Consider the following 17,821-nt stretch of genomic DNA (forward strand, 5'->3'; position numbering starts at 1 on the left):
CCGAATATATTATGCTTGTTTTGCTTTTTCTTAAGATTGAAGTATTTGCCTTCACTTAGATTTTACTTCTCTTGAATAATATCCATTTTCTTTTCTTTATCTCTCTCTCTTTTTGTTATTCTCAAGTAATTTACATGAAAGAGCAGAATAAAGAAATAATCTTATGTATCATATAGATGTATATCATGCAAACAACATTTTCATTATGCTCAAGAATTCATAGCTTCTCACAAGTCAATTCAAATCAGCATTTTAAGCATAAACTTGTGTATTTCATGGTTATGATATAGGCAAAGATATATTTTAGTTTGGGCAAACCATGAAACAATTTCTAAAAGTATAAGTCAATCAATACATATATAGACATGATATCAAAAATTAATAATTAAAGACTTTAATCATGCCATAATAAGATTTAAGTTATTGACTTTGCTCAGTTAATTTATGAGAGAGGTATCTAGAATTACCGATTCATTCTGCATTCTTCAGTCAAATACCTACTAGATTTCTTATGTGTAAACTTTTGGCTGAAGAAGGTCCCCTTTCTTGTTTGCATGTGAATGTTTATTGTATCTTATGTGGAGGTGTCCTTCAAGCTGAAATCTCTCATTTTCTTGCTTAAGGATTGTGCATTATTAACAAAAACTTTTTCTTTCTTGAAGGAAAGTCATTAGTTTCTTCAAGATACAAAACATTCATACCATATATTTCTTAACTAGATGACTCAACGTACGATATGACAATAATTGAATGTTGAGTCATTTTACTCAAGAGATTGCCGAAATATAAGCAAGCATATGTCACTGGAACTTAAAGAGATAGTTTCATTAACCAAGATGATTCAAGGACAAGCATGTGAGGCAATAGGAAGATTTATCAAGGTCAAATCAATTTCTTATTTTCAAAATCAATTTAGTTTAGATTTTATTTACTTAAGATAATTATCAATAAGACACGCTAGCTAAGTTTTAATCAACTTATCTTAAACAGTTGTTTCTATCAAAATTCAGATTATGATTTATTTGTTATCAATAAAATATGACTTATTAATGTTAGATTGAAGTCTTGCACAAGGGCACATAATGAGCATACAATCTGGTCTACTAGCTGTATGATAAAATACTTATTCTATCATGCTTCAATACAGCTTTAAAACAATAGATCTACTTTGCTCATCCTTTTCAAATTCTACAAGATGGGGTCATAGACATACCTTCTTCATGCCAATCTTCTATAAGAGTTTTCTTGTGGACTAACTTTGGTCAATGAAGATCCCCTTTCTTGTTTGTCTTAATTTGGAGTTCGAGAGAAAATGTTAATTCATTCATCATACATATTTCAAATTCACCTTGCATGAGCTTAGTAAAATCTTCATATAAATTTTCATTAGTAGAACCAAAAATGATGTCATCAATGTATACTTTGAGCAAATAAGATATCACAAATTCTTCTTTTTGATGCATAGATTTATCACTATTACTTTCTATCAAAAAAGTTACTCAAGCTTTTATATCATGCTTTTGATGCTTGTTCCAAATCATATATTGCTTTATCATATTTATAATGAGTGTTTTCAAATATGGTGGTTATTTAACATATATCTTTTTTAATACAATAAGCACATAGGAGTGCATTCTACACATTCATTTGATAGAATATAAAGCTCATAAAGCAAGCAAATGATAATGATGATCTTTACTTCTAATCATGCAAGAATTTCATCAAGATCTATTTCATCTTTTCTTGATTTAGTCTTTTAGTAGTCATCAATTTTTCTTCATTAAGTGCATTTCTGAAAAACTCAATTTGGTTCTAATTATTAACATGTTTTCAGATTGTTATATGTAAAAGATTAACCATATACATATATAATTTGATTTTAGTATCTTGATAATAAATCATTAGTCTCATAAAGAATAAAATGAATTGATATTTCTACAACTATGATCTTTTGATTAAATGTTCCATATGCATTGCTTGATGAATGATATCCAAAAAATAGAAATATCTTTGTCAGATTTGGCATTATTTTCAAAAGACCATATCAAGCATAACATATACTACTGAAAAATATGAAAGATATGCAATAGATCATTTTCTATTTTTCAGAAAATTAAATGGAGTTTTCATCAAAAATAGATCTAATAGAAACCATATATATGACAAGCAATGATGATAGTCTTTTTTTTAAAAAAAAAATCATTTAAGTAGATGACTATTATACAACATTGCCTTTTTCATTTCTTCAAGGATTCTATTAATCCTATTTTACTTATGGTGTTCTTGGTGCAGAAACAATTGTATTCAATATTATTTTCTGTGCACAACTTGATAAAAATTGGTTTTCAAGACTATGCCATGATACTTCTTTTACTTTCATAGTTTGCAAACCTTTTTCATTTGATCGCTTTTTGTGAGTTTGTGCCAATGCAGAAAATATTTCAATTTAAGTGCCAAGAACAAAACTAATGTAAGCTTTTGAAAACTTAGTGATGGAAACAACATCTTTAGATTTAGAAATTGATTTTTGTTTGTTTCCTTAGTTAACATGCATAGCAAACTTTGACCTTTCAGAAGATAATCTAAGTAAGCCAATGGCAAGGTCTTTTGAGATTAAGTATATACTAGCATGAGCTGATTTTATATGCCAAAGATGGTTTCTTTAATCTTGGTATTCATAGTGCATATATTCAAAAGCATACCAAGTACACATTATTATATCTATGATCAATAAACAATAATGCCATGGATAAAAACTCTCAATCAAGCATATAGAGAATTCATAGAGTTATTCTTAATAGATTGATTAATCATTTAGCAACTTATCCAATAGTGAGTAACGCATACTATAAGATGAAGTGATTTGATTATATTTCCAAAAGTATTTTTTTTTTATATCACAAAATTGATCAATACTTGCAATTCATATTTTAATCAAATACTAAAGCAAAAATAATGATGAGATGCAAGGATTACTGATTTCATTATTATTATTATTATTATTATTTTTAAAATTACTTTTCATAAGTATATTTTAAGTTTCATTTTTTGACGTGTGTCTAGAACACCCATTTGTATGAAAGTTATATTTATTCCATGGGTATCTTGGCACACCTATGTCTACATCCTCATATTTTCATTTTGGGTACCCAAGCTTGCTTGGGTCCTTGAGAGTTAGGACATATGGTTCCTTTTGGAACCCAAATTTGTTTAATTATAATAACTTTACCACTTGATTTAATTATGTTAGAACGATAGGTAAAGTTGTTATGCCCATTCTTTTCATGTTTGAAATAAGTTATCTTATTTAATGGTTTGCTTGGTGAATTGATAACCTTTTTCTCTAGAGATTTATTGTTAAGTAAAGGAGTCAAGCCAAGTTTTGATTTATCATAAGCAACATATTGGCTTTCAAACATCATTTTTAATCGTTCTGAACTTACAGTAAATTTGTTAATAAAAGATTTTAATTGATTAATTTCTTTACTTAAGTTTTGATTTGTTTTGATTAAGCTATGATTTTTCTGAATCAATTCTTCTGAAATTAATCTTAAGCTTTTATTTTCAGAATTTAGTTTGTCTTGTATTTCAGCAATAGAATTTCTTTCTTTTGAAATTTTCAAATTTAGCTTTTTAAGATTTTTATTTTTCATAGCTAATTTTCTACATTCTCCATACAAATCATGAAAAGCATTTAAAAGTTCATCATAAGAAAATTCTTCTTGAAAATCATTTGATGTAGAAGTAGATTCAGATTTTACCTTATCTTCTTGTGCCATAAAGCAAAAGTTAGTTACCTCTTGTAGTTCTTTGGAGCTAATATCATCATTGTTGCTCCTAGCTTTCATTTTCTTGCTTGACTCTTCCTTGGTCAAAACTTTCTTCCTTTTTATCTCTTTCTTTCTTTCTTCTTGCTTCCTCTTCTTTTTTGTCTTTAGAAAGCTTTTGAATCTTTCGGTGTTTGGAAATGGATCCTTGTTTCCATCACCGAATTCTTTGTTTTTTGAACTGATCTGCCTCAGAGTCGACTCGGGCCTTGTTGGAGTCGACTCGGCTAACTTGGGAGTCGACTCTGAAATACTTGGAGTCGACTCGTCTACTGTGGAAGATTCTGCAGTCTCATTGTTAGTATGCAATTGAAGCACATGTGATCTAATTTGAGATTTATCATAAATATTTCTTAAAGTATCCCAGATTTCTTTAGCAGATAAGCATGCAGAAATCTTATAAAATATAGATTCATGGATAGCACAATATAGAAAGTTCATAGCATTAGCATTCAATTGTGCTAAGTCTTTTTCATTGACATTTTGAGAGAGAGTGTGAGGTCCATTTATAATGATATTCCATATTTTATAGTTTTGTGATTGAACAAAAATTTTCATTCTAGCTTTCCATTGAATATAGTAAGTTCCATCAAACAGTGGAGGTCTGTTTATGGAAAGTCCCTCGGCAAATAATAAGTTATGTGGGGTTGTCATAATCTTTAGCTCTAGTCGATTAAGACTATAATTAATAGAAGAGCACCTGCTCTGATACCACTTGTTGCCCAAGATGACAACCCAAGAGGGGGGGTGAATTGGGTTTTCTAAAAATTGTGTTTCCTAATTTTTTACTTTAAATTGAATGTAGCGGAATGATAAGATGTTACTTACTTAAGCTCTAGGTAATTATAAGTAATGCAGTGACAAACTAAGCTAGAGCAATTATGCTATGGCTTTAGGACGCAATTGATCCTAAATTAACTTATAGTTGTATGATCAATTTAATCTATGTGAATTGTAAGAATAGAGTGAAAGCTAAGCAAGTTCTGAACAATCTCTTATAATCAATTAGGAAATAAAGCTAGAGATATTACACAGTCAAGTATGTATGTAAGGCATGAAACACAAGAAATAAGGCATCACAAACACAAAGATATATAGTGGTTCGGTGCACCCCAGCACCTACATCCACTCCCCAAGACCTCTTGGGAATTTCACTATAATCCCTCAGATTACAGTCGGTTGTTTTACAAGCTCACAACCCAACTTGTTGTTTTGCGAGATCACAACGAAGTCGGTCGGTTTTCACAGGCTCACCGACTAGAACCAACCGATTGTTTTCACGGGCTCACAATCCAACCCAGTTGGTTTTCCCAAAGGCTCACCAACCACAACCTTACAACGATTGTTTTCCGGGTTCACAATCAACCCAGTTGGTTTTCCCAAAGGCTCACCAACCACAACCTTACAACGTTGGTTTTTTCCTTTGGCTCACCAACAAACCTTAACCCCTTGATTCACTCCCTTGATTGAATCAAGTTACAAGATATTAGAGCAAGAATTTAAATCAAATACAAGCTTCTCAAATAAGCAAATATAGCAAATATAAACAAGTAAAGTAAAGAGAAGAAGCCCTCAAACAAATTTGTAGATGAAGGAACTCGGCTTCTTCTTTACTTAACCCTCTTCTGATTTGGCACGAGGTAGAAGATCACTGAGGCAGCACACAGTTGAAGAGGAAGCTTTGGGATTCACTTGGATGCTCTTCTTCTCTCTATTTTGCTTTGAATGGCCCTTTTGTGCTTTTGGGAGATTTCTCTTGTAATCTCTTTGAAATCTCTTCCCTAAATGTTCTCTCCCACTTCCATCCCTTCTCCCTTTGCTCTCCTCTTGATTTTATAGCTTTAGAGGGAGTGGGAACAAAAATCTAGCCGTTAGAGACAAAAATAAAGCTGTTGGAGTTGAGAAAAAACTAGCCGTTATGCCTCCCAGCGTGCTCGAGTCGACTCTGCTGAAGTAGGAGTCGACTCGGCTGAGGCAGGAGTCGACTCGGCTGGGAGTCGACTCGGCTGAGGCAGGAGTCGACTCGGCTGGGAGTCGATTCGAGCACTGCAGTGCTGAAAATCAACTCTCTGTCTTTTTGTCTGTTCTCAGTCGGAGTCGACTCGCAGAATTCCGGAGTCGACTCGAGCACTGTTCCTTGAAACTCTAGAGTGCCAGAGTCGACTCGGAACTTCCAGGAGTCGACTCGAGGACTATTCTTTTGAATCTTTCTTTGAATTTGTTCCTCCAACTTGAATCCTTTGAACTTGAAACTTGGGCCAATGAAGTGTAGCTTTCTTCCAACTTTTCTTGAGAGCTTTTGAAGCCTTCTTGTATTTTTCCAACTTGATATGTTCCTTGCAAAACAAATTATCTTTCTTCTTGCCACACAAGCATTAGTAATTATACTTCAAGGTTTTGTGATCATCAAAATTAATCTTTAAATCAATTTTTGGGTCATCACTCTTGTTGAATAACAATTTGAGAAATCAAGATTTAATTTCCATTCCTTTTATTTTATTTATATATGCTGATTTTTTTACATGGTGTACTGTTGAAGTTACACAGATAAGTACTTTGGTTTTCATTTGAATGAGCATCTTGCATATCTCATTTAGAATCCACAGGGCTTGCTTTTGACTAAACATGGCATTTATCAGTGTAGAACTTCATGATATGAAGTTAGCATTTGATAATTAAGTGGTTTAAGAATTTGAAAGCTGATGCTGGCTATGAAGTTCATTCTTCCCACTACATTTTACTGATGTATGGTTCTATTTTGTTGTGTGGTTGGCACTTTGAAGTGATACCATGTTGCAATTATAGAAGGATGCAAGAAGCAACAATGTATTATCTGTTATTAGATTAATCCTTTTTTTGCTTCACATTTTTCTTCCAGTATTTTATGGATAATTAGCTTAATGTTGCTTGTTATATTTAGAATTGACACTCTTAGTCTGAGCAAGAGAAACCTTGGTTCTAAAAAGTTAAGAAGCTCAAGCAGCTTGGTGTATGCAGTAGCATTTTTATGACTTCTCCTCTAAGTTTTCTTGAGCACAATCATATGGATTTGAATCCCTTGTAGGCAAGTCAAGAACACTTGATATTGAACGTCCTCCCCTTGCTTGTTCGGGCGTATGATGATACAGATGCTCGTATACAAGAAGAGGTATTGCGGAGAACTGTTCCCCTTGCAAGGCAACTTGACATGCAGGTAATTAATATGACCTCTTTTAAGCATGAATGCAGTGCTAGCCAGCCTCTGATAAGGTGACCTTAATAATTATATGATTTTTGATGTTGGGTTTTTTTGATCATTAAATGATGGGTCAATACATTATTTATTGTCATATAGCAGCAAAAATATCTTCATATCTGCAACCTGTTTAAATTTCCTTTTATGTTTTTTTGACTTTTTTGAACGTATCTTGCAAGCACTTATCTAGACACTAAAACATGCATATTAGACTCTATTAATGCATAGTTATATTTATTCAGTTTTAGTGAGATTGTTTTTAGAATGTAGTGGCTATATAGCCCTGGATCTAATTAATGTATTGCTATTATCATATTCTGTTAAGCCAGTAAACCCTCTTTTTTCATTGTTATGCAGCAACTCAAAATAATAACCTGGTCTTCTATAAAGTACAGAATCTCTTGGCAAACACCATATATAATTCTATAATTCTTTAGTTTGTAATATTACTTTAGCTTCCTTTTTGTAGCATGTACATACACTATAGTTTGGTTTAGTATTAAGGCTTGGCTTATCTGAGTCCATGTGCCTCATAAGTGTTTTGAGTTGATCTAATGGATGTTTATTTTTTATAACTTGATCTAGTGGATGTTTATTTTCTTTAGTGTTATTCTAACTTAAAGGTAAATGTAATAAACTTCAATTCTTGTTCTAGGTGTCTCCTTGGGTTCCTAGGTGTGCAAATTTCAGATTGGCTACTTAGAGTGACGCTGAACCCACTTGATCATGTAAACCCATAAGTTAAGGGACACTGCATGTGAAGGCTCTTAAACACTTAGCAAATGCTCCAAGAAACAAATTGTTACTTAAATTATAAGAGATGTATGCTAATTGTGATAGTTATATATTTCTATGTATGAGGCACGTGTAGTGATTACATGAAATTTTGATTCAGGTTTTTACATGAATGGATGTAATCATAGTCGTCAATTTGTAGCCAGTTTTATATGCATGTGGAGGCAGATCTTTACTCTTGCTGCAGCATGCCCAGATTATTTTTATGAGGTCCTGTATGTGTCGATACTTTACTGTCGCTGGAAATTGCTGAATGTTCCTTTTCCCATGAAAGTTATTGATTTTAATGGACATAGTGAATTGTGACCATCTTGCATATGGAGATCTGCTTGCTAGATGGTTGGGATATGTTCCTCTCTAGTTAAAGTTTTGAAACAGCTTTTAGCTTCTTTTTTGCAGATAGTGAAGCAAGCTATCTTGCCTCGTGTTCATGGCTTGGCTCTAAAGACTACTATTGCTGCGGTATGTGTTGTTTTTTTTGGTACACTGCCCCTCTCCTCTTCAATAGTGCATGTTACATAGAAATGATCATTTCTGTCATTTTTTATTGATCATTTATGATAATGTTTATGAGTATGTGGAAGTTATCTTATGCTGCTATGCCAGTGGACTGAACTTGCTCAGTCCTGAACAAACAAGACATCGTCACTAGTTCTTCTGAATTGATTGTTGACTGAACTAAAATTTAGCTTCTATAATGCAAAAGAGTATTATTGTTTTTACATCCCCATCTTTTCCCCAAAGTGTTGTGACTAAGAATATTATTGGTTTTTATTACCAAAACCATAGAAAACTAACATTAGGTTGGGAGCTGTTCATAAAAATTGTCAGCGCTCCACATGTCATACCTTGATTGATGCATAAAGAATATAGATGGGATGTAGTTTCCAGTTCACAGTCGCAAGTTTTGGTAATATTCCAGAAGCTTGTGATCCATTTATATGACTCATTTACTCAACTGTATTTTCTTTTATCTGTTGATATTCTTGAAGCCATTGCTTGTTATGTCAATTGTCTTTCCTTCTCTTGGCTTGTAAGTGTTTGTTTACAAACCCAATGTGCACTTGGTTTTCTTTCTTGTACTGGAGGAAGATATGATACACGTCAGTCTTGAAAAATCCTTCTCAAGTTATTTGACAATCTTGTGGAAGCACGATTAAATCCTTAAAACTAATTCTCAAAACGAACATTGAAAGTTTGAAATGCTTGTACAGTTATTGCAGAAAATGAAATAGAAGATGGAAATTTAGATGAATATCTTGAACAAATCAAGGAGTCTCGCTATATTCATGTTTCAAAAGCTTGACTACATCTTGAGATTAGAACTTCTGATCAGTGGCAACGATCTGTTTCTGCTGGTTGTGGATTTGATGCACACTAGCTGGCATCTTGAAGCATCTATGCTCACATCCCGGGGCAGCACACTCACCATTCACAGCCAAAACAAACAATTATTGTCACTAGCCAGTGGAGCCAACTTGCTCCCCACAATAAAAAGATTCATGTAATACCAATGAATAGGAGGCCTCTAAACTGGTACTCCATTTTAGAGAAGCTGTTATTTAGAGCCATTTGATTAGGTTAGCTAAACCGTAACTCTTCCATTGGACTTGTCCTAGAGACTGATTTTCAGGATGGTGTAAGGTCTAACACATTCATCTTCAGAGCATTAGAAAAAAAAAATTATATAGATTTCAGCATCAGTGCACTTAAAAATTTACTAATCTTCCATTTGAGATGAACTATGATTTTTTGTGAGTTATTGTTATATTGGACACCTTTTCAGTTTATATATGTCTAATACATTCTATCAGATTGGTCGATGCATGTTCCTATCCCATTTTGGGAACTATGCAAAGAGCCAGTGAATTGTATGGTCCTTAGCATTGCTATCATTTAGTTTGACTTCCTACGATAGTTCAAAGTGGGGCGGTACTGAGTGACCTCCAGATTGATTCCACTTAATTTGTGTCAGATGCATGTATTGCCTAACTTTAGGTTTCTCTTGCAAAATTATTACCTGGAAACGAGTGGGCTGTATCACATAGATTTTGTTTCTTGCATCATTACCAGGTGCGGGTGAATGCCCTGCGTTGCTTTGGAGATATGGTTACCTCTCTTGACAAACATGCAGTTTTAGACATATTGCAAACAATTCAACGTTGTACTGCTGTTGACCGGTCTGCACCCACACTTATGTGTACCCTAGGAGTGGCAAATTCCATTTATAAACAGGTAAAATTGCTACTATAAATTTATTGCATTGATATTATTTCTGGTCGACCTTGATATACCCCTGTGTTGTTGTATTTTATATCTCCAATTCTTCATTTCCTTCAGCTTGGATTTTTCTTTCACTTAGCAAGCCTGGACTGCAACTCATTTTTTTCTTCATTTTTCTTTTCAGTATGGCATAGAATTTACTTTAGAGCATGTACTTCCTTTGCTCTTCCCTCTGCTTACCTCCCAACAGTTGAATATCCAGCAATTTGCCAAATACATGCTGTTTGTCAAAGATATTCTAAGGTATTGTATGTGTAGCAAATCCCTCTCTTCCATATTCATGCATCACATCAATTGAACTGGGCTCATCCCTTACTGACAGAAAGATTGAGGAAAAACGAGGTGTGACAGTGACTGATTCTGGAACTCCTGAAGTCTCAGCATCATCTTTATCTAACGGGCTTCATTCTGAATCATTAGAAAGATCAACTGGACAGACAGCAAAGAGCAGCCCGGCGTGGGATGAGGACTGGGGTCCCAGAACAAAGAAAACTGCCACTTCTTCTCAATCTTTAGAGTCAAACATACAATCCAAGCAGCCATTACCAAGTTCACAGCCTATACTGGCTATAGCTCCTTCATTGCAATCTCTCACACTGACACCTACCCAGCAAACACCCACTGCATGTACTCCAGTTGACATTGAGTGGCCTCCATCAAATTCTTCGACTGGCTTCAGCACACAGCAAGTTAATGAGAAGCAGAACTCAGGAGGTCCTGATGGTGCTTTTGATGATTTAGATCCTTTTGCCAATTGGCCACCCAAGCCAAGCAATTCAGCCAGCAGTTTAGGGTCTCTGACTAAGTCAAGTCACACTCATGGAATTTCATCCAACACTAGCAGCGCAGGATTGTGGAGCAACAGCAATCCTCTTGGGCAGTCAAAACCTTATCAGGGAAGCTCGGTCTCAAATACAAACAACCTAAGTGGTTTGGGCTTGAATTCTCAAACACTTGGTCAGTTGAAGCAGGGAAATTCAGGATCAAGTTTTGGAAATTCAATGTCGACTTTGGGTATGGGGTCCCATAATTCTAGTGTTGGTCAATCTGCTGGTAAAGCAACAGGTGACCTTGGATCCATTTTTTCCTCATCAAACAATGGGCAGCCTATGCCAAAGCTTGCACCGCCTCCCACCAGTGCCATTGGAAGAGGACGGGGTAGAAACCAAGGGCGTTCGGGGCTCCCAAAAGCATCACGATCTGGCCATTCCAAAGTATCGTCAGATCAACCGCCTCTTTTGGATTTGCTGCAATGAAACCTCTATTCACTCTTTTTTGTTTGAAACTGGCAGACCAGCTTCCTTGGGTCGCTCATTCCCTTGAGATAGCATCTAGTAACATATCCAGACTGCAGGTCATGGATATTGTTGAATTTTCTTCCTAGCGAGTTCCATGGTCATATCTAATGAAATGCAAACATACACGGCAATGTGATGGTGCCTGTTGATATTATGTGTTCGTTGGAAGTGCTCCAGCCCCTTTGCCGGGTCATTGGTGATAATAAAGGAAGTCTGCATGGAACCATTTTCTCTTCTTTAGTGTGAGAGATCTGATTGAGCATGGAAAGAGGCTACTTCTATTGTAGTTTTATGCATTTTTTCCACTGGTGTAGATCTTCCAACTGTCCAGCATAAATGGAAACTCACAGTAACTTGAATGAGGTTATACTGTTGAACAGTTTGTTAGGAGAGAAATTGTATAGTGCTTCAGTTTGTAATTTTGAATGGAAACTGTTGGAAGCTTTGTGCGTCAAGAATGTAATTATAGACAAACAAAACAAATAGAGTTGCTTTGTACGGCACCAATTTAATAATTTGCCTTTTACTGCTAGCTCCAACTAGTGTATCAAACAAATGGCGAGATGGGACAAAATTGTATTATGCAAACATGATTGAATTGGTTGTAGGCCCGGCCAAAGTCCGAGTTAAAGAAATGTACCTATTGATAGGTCGTTTCTTGGGGTTTTTGTGAGCTATCGTGTGTGATGAATGCTGGTTGTTGGTGCACCAGTGTGAACTTTTTATTTTGTTGCCAAGGTATCTAGGGTCCTGATGAATGCTGGATGTTAGTGCAAATAGGATTTTTGTATTTTTGAATTGTTGCCGGGGTATCTAAAGTGTTGATGATTGCTGGATATTAGTGCAAACTGGATTCTTTTTTTTTCTTTCTTTTTTGGTTGAATTGATGCTTAGGTATCCGAAGTCCTGCTGCCGTTGTATTCTTGGTTTCAGAATGTGTAATGGGATATGGGGTGATGAAGTAGGAATTAAACTTGGTGCAACTTGGCCTCTTTTTTTTTGTGTGTGAGTGGGTAAGGAACTTACTGTGACTTTGGACAGAGATGCCCGTTGTTTCTGCATGGTGGGAGCGGGATTATATTAGTAGTTCTTCAAGCAGTTGCTTCCTTCTGGGGACAAATTTTAATCTTTATATGTTTTAATGAAAATTCAGCTGAAAAAAAAAAAGAGTCTTGCCAAAGGTGTAACTTGGTCGTTCGATGGTATAGCTTCTTTCTCTATGAGATATGCACAGTTTCCTGAATTTGATAAAAATATGTTTCAGACAAAATGTTTATTTAGAGAAGCTGTAGTCTGTGGCTATGCACTGGTTAACTCTTTTTAAAATGTCACAGGAGCTTATTGAGCCCTCGTCGTCTTGATTTCTATTCAGCCCATGACACGTATCTGTGACAAATGTTTGTACTAGCTCATGCAAGTTTGCAGGAAACTTGCTAGTTCTTAGTTGACTGGATCTGTCCGATACAAAGACAAGTTGACAGAATTAAAATTTCAGAACATGCTTTGCTTAAGGATCATCCTGTTTTCCTTCTGTCCCTCTTTTTTGTGATGAGTAGAGAAGATAAACTACAGTATATTATAAACAGGAAGCATTTTGAGTTGTCCCGGCTTTGCACTTTGAAGACCTTTGCTGAAAGCTGTATGGTTGTGCTCTTAGCCGTTCTTTTATGCTTTCCATGGTTGTTCCTCCCCATGGTCGAGCCTTTTTCCTGATTGGATGTCAAACTATCCTCAACCCATGGTTTGGTACAACAGTAAAAGACTGGCTTTGTAGATTTGCTTTCATCTGGGACCTGCTCACTTTCTTCTTTCTTGTTCAAGTGACATCAAAACAGCACTCGTTAACAACAGAAAGAGAACAGAACGGGTACAGCTTTCCAACTATGACATCACCCCGTTGTAGTGCGCAAAAAGAAGTCTGCCACCTGTTCATTGATTAAGAAAAGGTCCTTCTAAAGACTGACACTTAATGTTAGGTTGGAGTGGAAGGTGATGCGAGGAGAATGGCATGTGGCCAGACAGGCCAATAGAAAAGTATGGGATGTGGATGAAAAAGGCCAGCTCGACAATAAAAGGTTCGGGGATGGTGGACCTTCCTTTCTTTTATAATAATAATAATAGTAGTAGTACTTCAGATCCATCTTTTACGGCTCTGATCCATCTTTACTCTGGATATGATGAGAGTTTCCCTGACTCTGATCAGGAGTACCTCTTCTGCTGTTTGTTTCGGTTTGAGGAGTGTCTCTTAATTGGAGCTTGGTTTCTTTTGGCTGCCTCTGTTATCTTCTCCCCCTCTAATTTCTAATAGTGTTCTGTAATTTGGCTGCTATTCTTGCACAATTAGTCCTCTAAGATCCCTGTATTTATTGCTTCTTTATCAATAAAAGTGGGTGGTTCACACCTCTTCTTTCATAAAAAAAAAAAGTAATAATTCAGATGCCTATATATATTTGCATGGAGTTGGCCGCAATCAAGCCATAGAAGAGCAACGGGTCAGCCCAAGCCCATCCTTTTCTTACTGGGTTTCACATGCCACACCATTTGATGGAAACCTTTTATCTCCCTTGTCCAGAACCACAATTGGGATGGGAGAAAGGGTGCAAGGACTGGGATCTATTTCGTAGTCCCCAACCAAAATTTTCATCATATTTCATATCACGTCACCACCGATCCAACTAACCGTAAAAGGGTGTGGGTGGTCATCACCATCATTGAAGCCCTTTGCCATCAAATATGAAAGTGGGCATTGTTGAAACGGGAGTAGATGAAACAAGGTACTTAAAGTGCAAAATGAAGGAGAACAAAAAGATTTTAAAAGATAAAAAGGAAGAAAAAAAAATAACATGCACCAATTTATATGGTTACGTCCACAGGCCTAACGTTCATGAGCGAGGATGAAGTACAGGAATATACCTGTTTGTCAACAAAATCCTAACCTCAACACATCCTGTCTCAATTTTTTTATATAATACAAGGCAAAAAAAAAAAGATGCATATAACAGTCAGGTCGGATGAGTAGGTGTAGAAGATTTTATGAGGTTTGAACAGATTTTACAATCAGCTGTTGATCTGACATTAACTTTCTATTTACATCAACTATTGTGATCTAAAAATCGATACATTAAGGTAAGTACAGGCCGAAAAACTAAGGATGCAGATCAAGTGAATGTAGTGTAGAGCAAGAGAGGTGAAAGCTATCAGCCTAAGATGAGGTCTTTTATAAAGTGGAAGCTAAAGAGTAACTAACCAGCAATTATACCACTACTCAGTATGTGGATGAATGATAGTGCTATCAAGAATATGGGAGCAGTAGAAAGAAGGTGATTGCCATGCATAGTAGGCCTTGTGGCACAAACCAACAAGTAATTATACTTATCTTAGCACTACTTATACCATAATCCAGAACATGGGAGGAATGCTACAACTACCAAGAATATAGGAGTAGTGAAGGGAAAATAACTATAATGCATGATAGCAGTGGCCCATGTGTCACAAACTAGTAAAAATAAGTATCGAAAGTTAAGCAATGACACTTAACCCAGCAATTAATATCAGCCACTTATAAGTATTAAATTATAATCTCAAGAAAAAGATGCCTCTTTTGCCAATCGAACAACCAAAAATTATCTTTACCATCATACTTAATCTATCATTGTTTTTAGCCTTTTAAATTTCTTGCTTTAGTATCCTAGTAGAACTTTAGTTTACCATGACAACATGGCAACTTGTAGCTCCAGCCATGCTTTGTCTCTTCCTCTTTCAAGTAGCCAGTATTGCGGTCGCAAAAATCCTCAAAAGTCCAAGCACTTGGATGCATGCCACTATCACCAAACCCACCCAACAGAATCTATCATCCCTTTGCAGGGAAACACTTTCTAAAATAAGTAGGGAAATCCGATCAAGATAAATTTATTTAAGTGAAACGTTACACGACTAGCTTATCTGGAGAAACATTTTGATCCCACGAGGAGTAAGCTTTAAATGCTGGAAACTTTTTAATCAAAAACCTCCATGAAAGGAGGAGCAGGGAGAAATAGACAAAGTAGCAAGACTTGGGAATAAGAACCAAGGGAAGAGGAATAAGAACAAAAGTAGCAAGAGGATGGATAGAGAGCTAAAACCTCATCCAGTGCCGTCTCCATTGTGGAACCCAACCCCACCACCATGTGGCACACGTGCCGGGTCAGCTCCCTTCACGTGCCCCGATGCCAAACCACATGTAGCCCCAATACTTTACAACCTTAAACTCCCCCCCCCCCTCACCGCCACCTCCTGCCCACGTGATTTCATCACATAGATTCAAGCAACCTAGGAACTCTCCCCGCTTCCTCATTCCTCCTCCCTTCCATCGCTAGTAAAAACCTCTCTTTTTTTCTCTTTTTTTTGGGTCCTTCTTGATGTAAACCTCTTTGCTGGGGAGCTGATGATTGCGGTGTCCCTACTTTTCTTCTGTATCTGTACTGGGTTCTGGGAGAGGCTTTGTCCCACTTTGGAGATTCCCTGCTCCTAGACATTCCTACTCCCCTCAAAGCCCACATGGTGGGCTTCTTGGGAGATGGGGGGAGATGCATGGGGTCTGGTGTAGCAGTGTTCCCATTTCTTGTAACTTGATAGGACCTTGGATACGTATTTTTCTCTGCCATGCTGGTGTTGGAGGAGCAGCAGTTCGTACTTTGATTGTTTTCTTGTTCTCTTAACTTGGAAAATTTTTTGGAGGAAAAGATTAGGACCCGTCAGATAACGTAACAATTCAGAACCTCACTCAAAATGGCTAGCCAGAAGATATTATTTGGATTCCTTAATCATATATAAGTCCTCACAGATAAGCTTCATTTTGGCCTGTGATGGGATAATTCCTTCAAGGTTGGAATAATTGTCACTGGAATTAGGATTGAAGGACAACAACAAGAACGGAACAAAAGAGCAGAAAGGTGAGCGAACCTTTAAATAGAGAAGTTGAGGTCGTGTGCATCTTTAGGAGTCATTCCCTCGAAGGGAGATTAAGAATAATAAACCGCAAGGTAAAGTGGTAAACAATTTGAAGTTATTCCAAAAAGATCAGTTTTTTTAACTTGGCATTACCAAAAGATCTGCTTTTTTATTTTTATCCATCGTCGTCGTTAACATCTTTCCCTATTCCTGTACTCCATGATGTTTGCCACTTTTCTAGAGCTATAAGCTTTTTCACTTTAAACTGGATCTTGAGTTAGCTTAAAGAGATACTCTGGATCTATCCGATGTCTGAAATAAATTACTAAATTGTCATTGAATTCCATAACCATACAAGATATCAAATCGTTTTTATATATGATGGTGGCCGGTGCGGATTTTGGTGAGATCACATAAAGTTATTCAGCTTCTCTAACTGAAATCAATCAAATCAAAGTACCTGAAGGTGTGCTATAATATATTCATTTTGCAAAGTAGAAATTTGAGTACTGTTGTTGCATAAATGTGAAACTAAAAGTTTTAAGCTTATTATCCATTTGCCTATGCAATTCTTTGCCGGATAGGGAAGCAAGCCAACTATTAAATACGTGCTTTGGATCACCTCCAAACTCCATTCTTTAAACAAACTATTTACACTTGGATGGATCATGATAATGTTTTCTACACAGCTTCTTAATTTTTCCCCTTAATAGAACCAGTTGACCCTTCTCAAGGCAAGCCTCCAAATCCATCGCAACAGAAATCTTTATGAAGAGGCGTAGGAAAATTGATTAACAATCAGAATTCTGCATGACACGGCAGTGCATTGCTGATTGCTGCGCATTTCTGGATGGCTACTATCAAAAAATGGACGACCATCATATAATGTGCGTTGTGTATGACATAACATGTGTTCATGAACTATCTTATTTGATGGGTTTTTTTTTATATAGAACGAATGGATTTATACCTGATGAGTATAAATGTATTCAATAAATTTAGAAAATAAAATGCTTCATGCCAGGATGTTACGTATGGCCGCACAGCACTCTACGGTGCTGGCCCCGCACTATGGATGATCTGTGCTCATTAGTTAATGGTTAATACTGGGCTTGCAGGCCTCGAAAAGTACTCCTCTGTACTTTGAAGAATAAACTCTTCAGCTAGTGCTCTCTAATAGTTTGCCGCATTGAGCCATAATAAAATAATCAGAAGTAGTTGGGGACTGCATTAAGGGGACAGGTGGCTCTCAACTACCTTTTCCTTAGTTGGTGGCCGGAAAAGGTTTCATAATAAATGTTAAGCAAAGGCCCATATCTTTAGTGCAACAAACCATGGCCTCGACATACGGCTCCCATAGCCATCTTTAAGGGTAGGATATTACTGTATATCTCATCTGTGAGAATTTATATGGACATGTATTTAGTTTTATATCGATTATTTGTTGAATATAT

At 36.2% G+C, this 17,821-nt stretch overlaps 1 protein-coding gene across 1 annotated transcript in view; it reads left to right on the top strand.

The window, feature by feature from the left end:
- The window catches only part of LOC103695938 (SCY1-like protein 2), a 30,404-nt gene extending 18,434 nt beyond the window's left edge, over positions 1–11,970 (top strand). The window contains exons 10-14 of the mRNA XM_039119556.1: positions 6,892–7,020; positions 8,257–8,319; positions 9,931–10,092; positions 10,265–10,383; positions 10,463–11,970. Of these exons, the coding sequence (XP_038975484.1) occupies positions 6,892–7,020; positions 8,257–8,319; positions 9,931–10,092; positions 10,265–10,383; positions 10,463–11,396 (1,407 nt within the window). The 3' untranslated portion in view covers positions 11,397–11,970. The remainder of the gene's footprint in view (positions 1–6,891; positions 7,021–8,256; positions 8,320–9,930; positions 10,093–10,264; positions 10,384–10,462) is intronic.
- The last annotated feature ends 5,851 nt before the right edge of the window (positions 11,971–17,821 follow it).

This window comes from Phoenix dactylifera, unplaced genomic scaffold, assembly GCF_009389715.1.
Source record: "Phoenix dactylifera cultivar Barhee BC4 unplaced genomic scaffold, palm_55x_up_171113_PBpolish2nd_filt_p 000572F, whole genome shotgun sequence".
In the NCBI taxonomy this organism is placed as follows: Eukaryota; Viridiplantae; Streptophyta; class Magnoliopsida; order Arecales; family Arecaceae; genus Phoenix; species Phoenix dactylifera.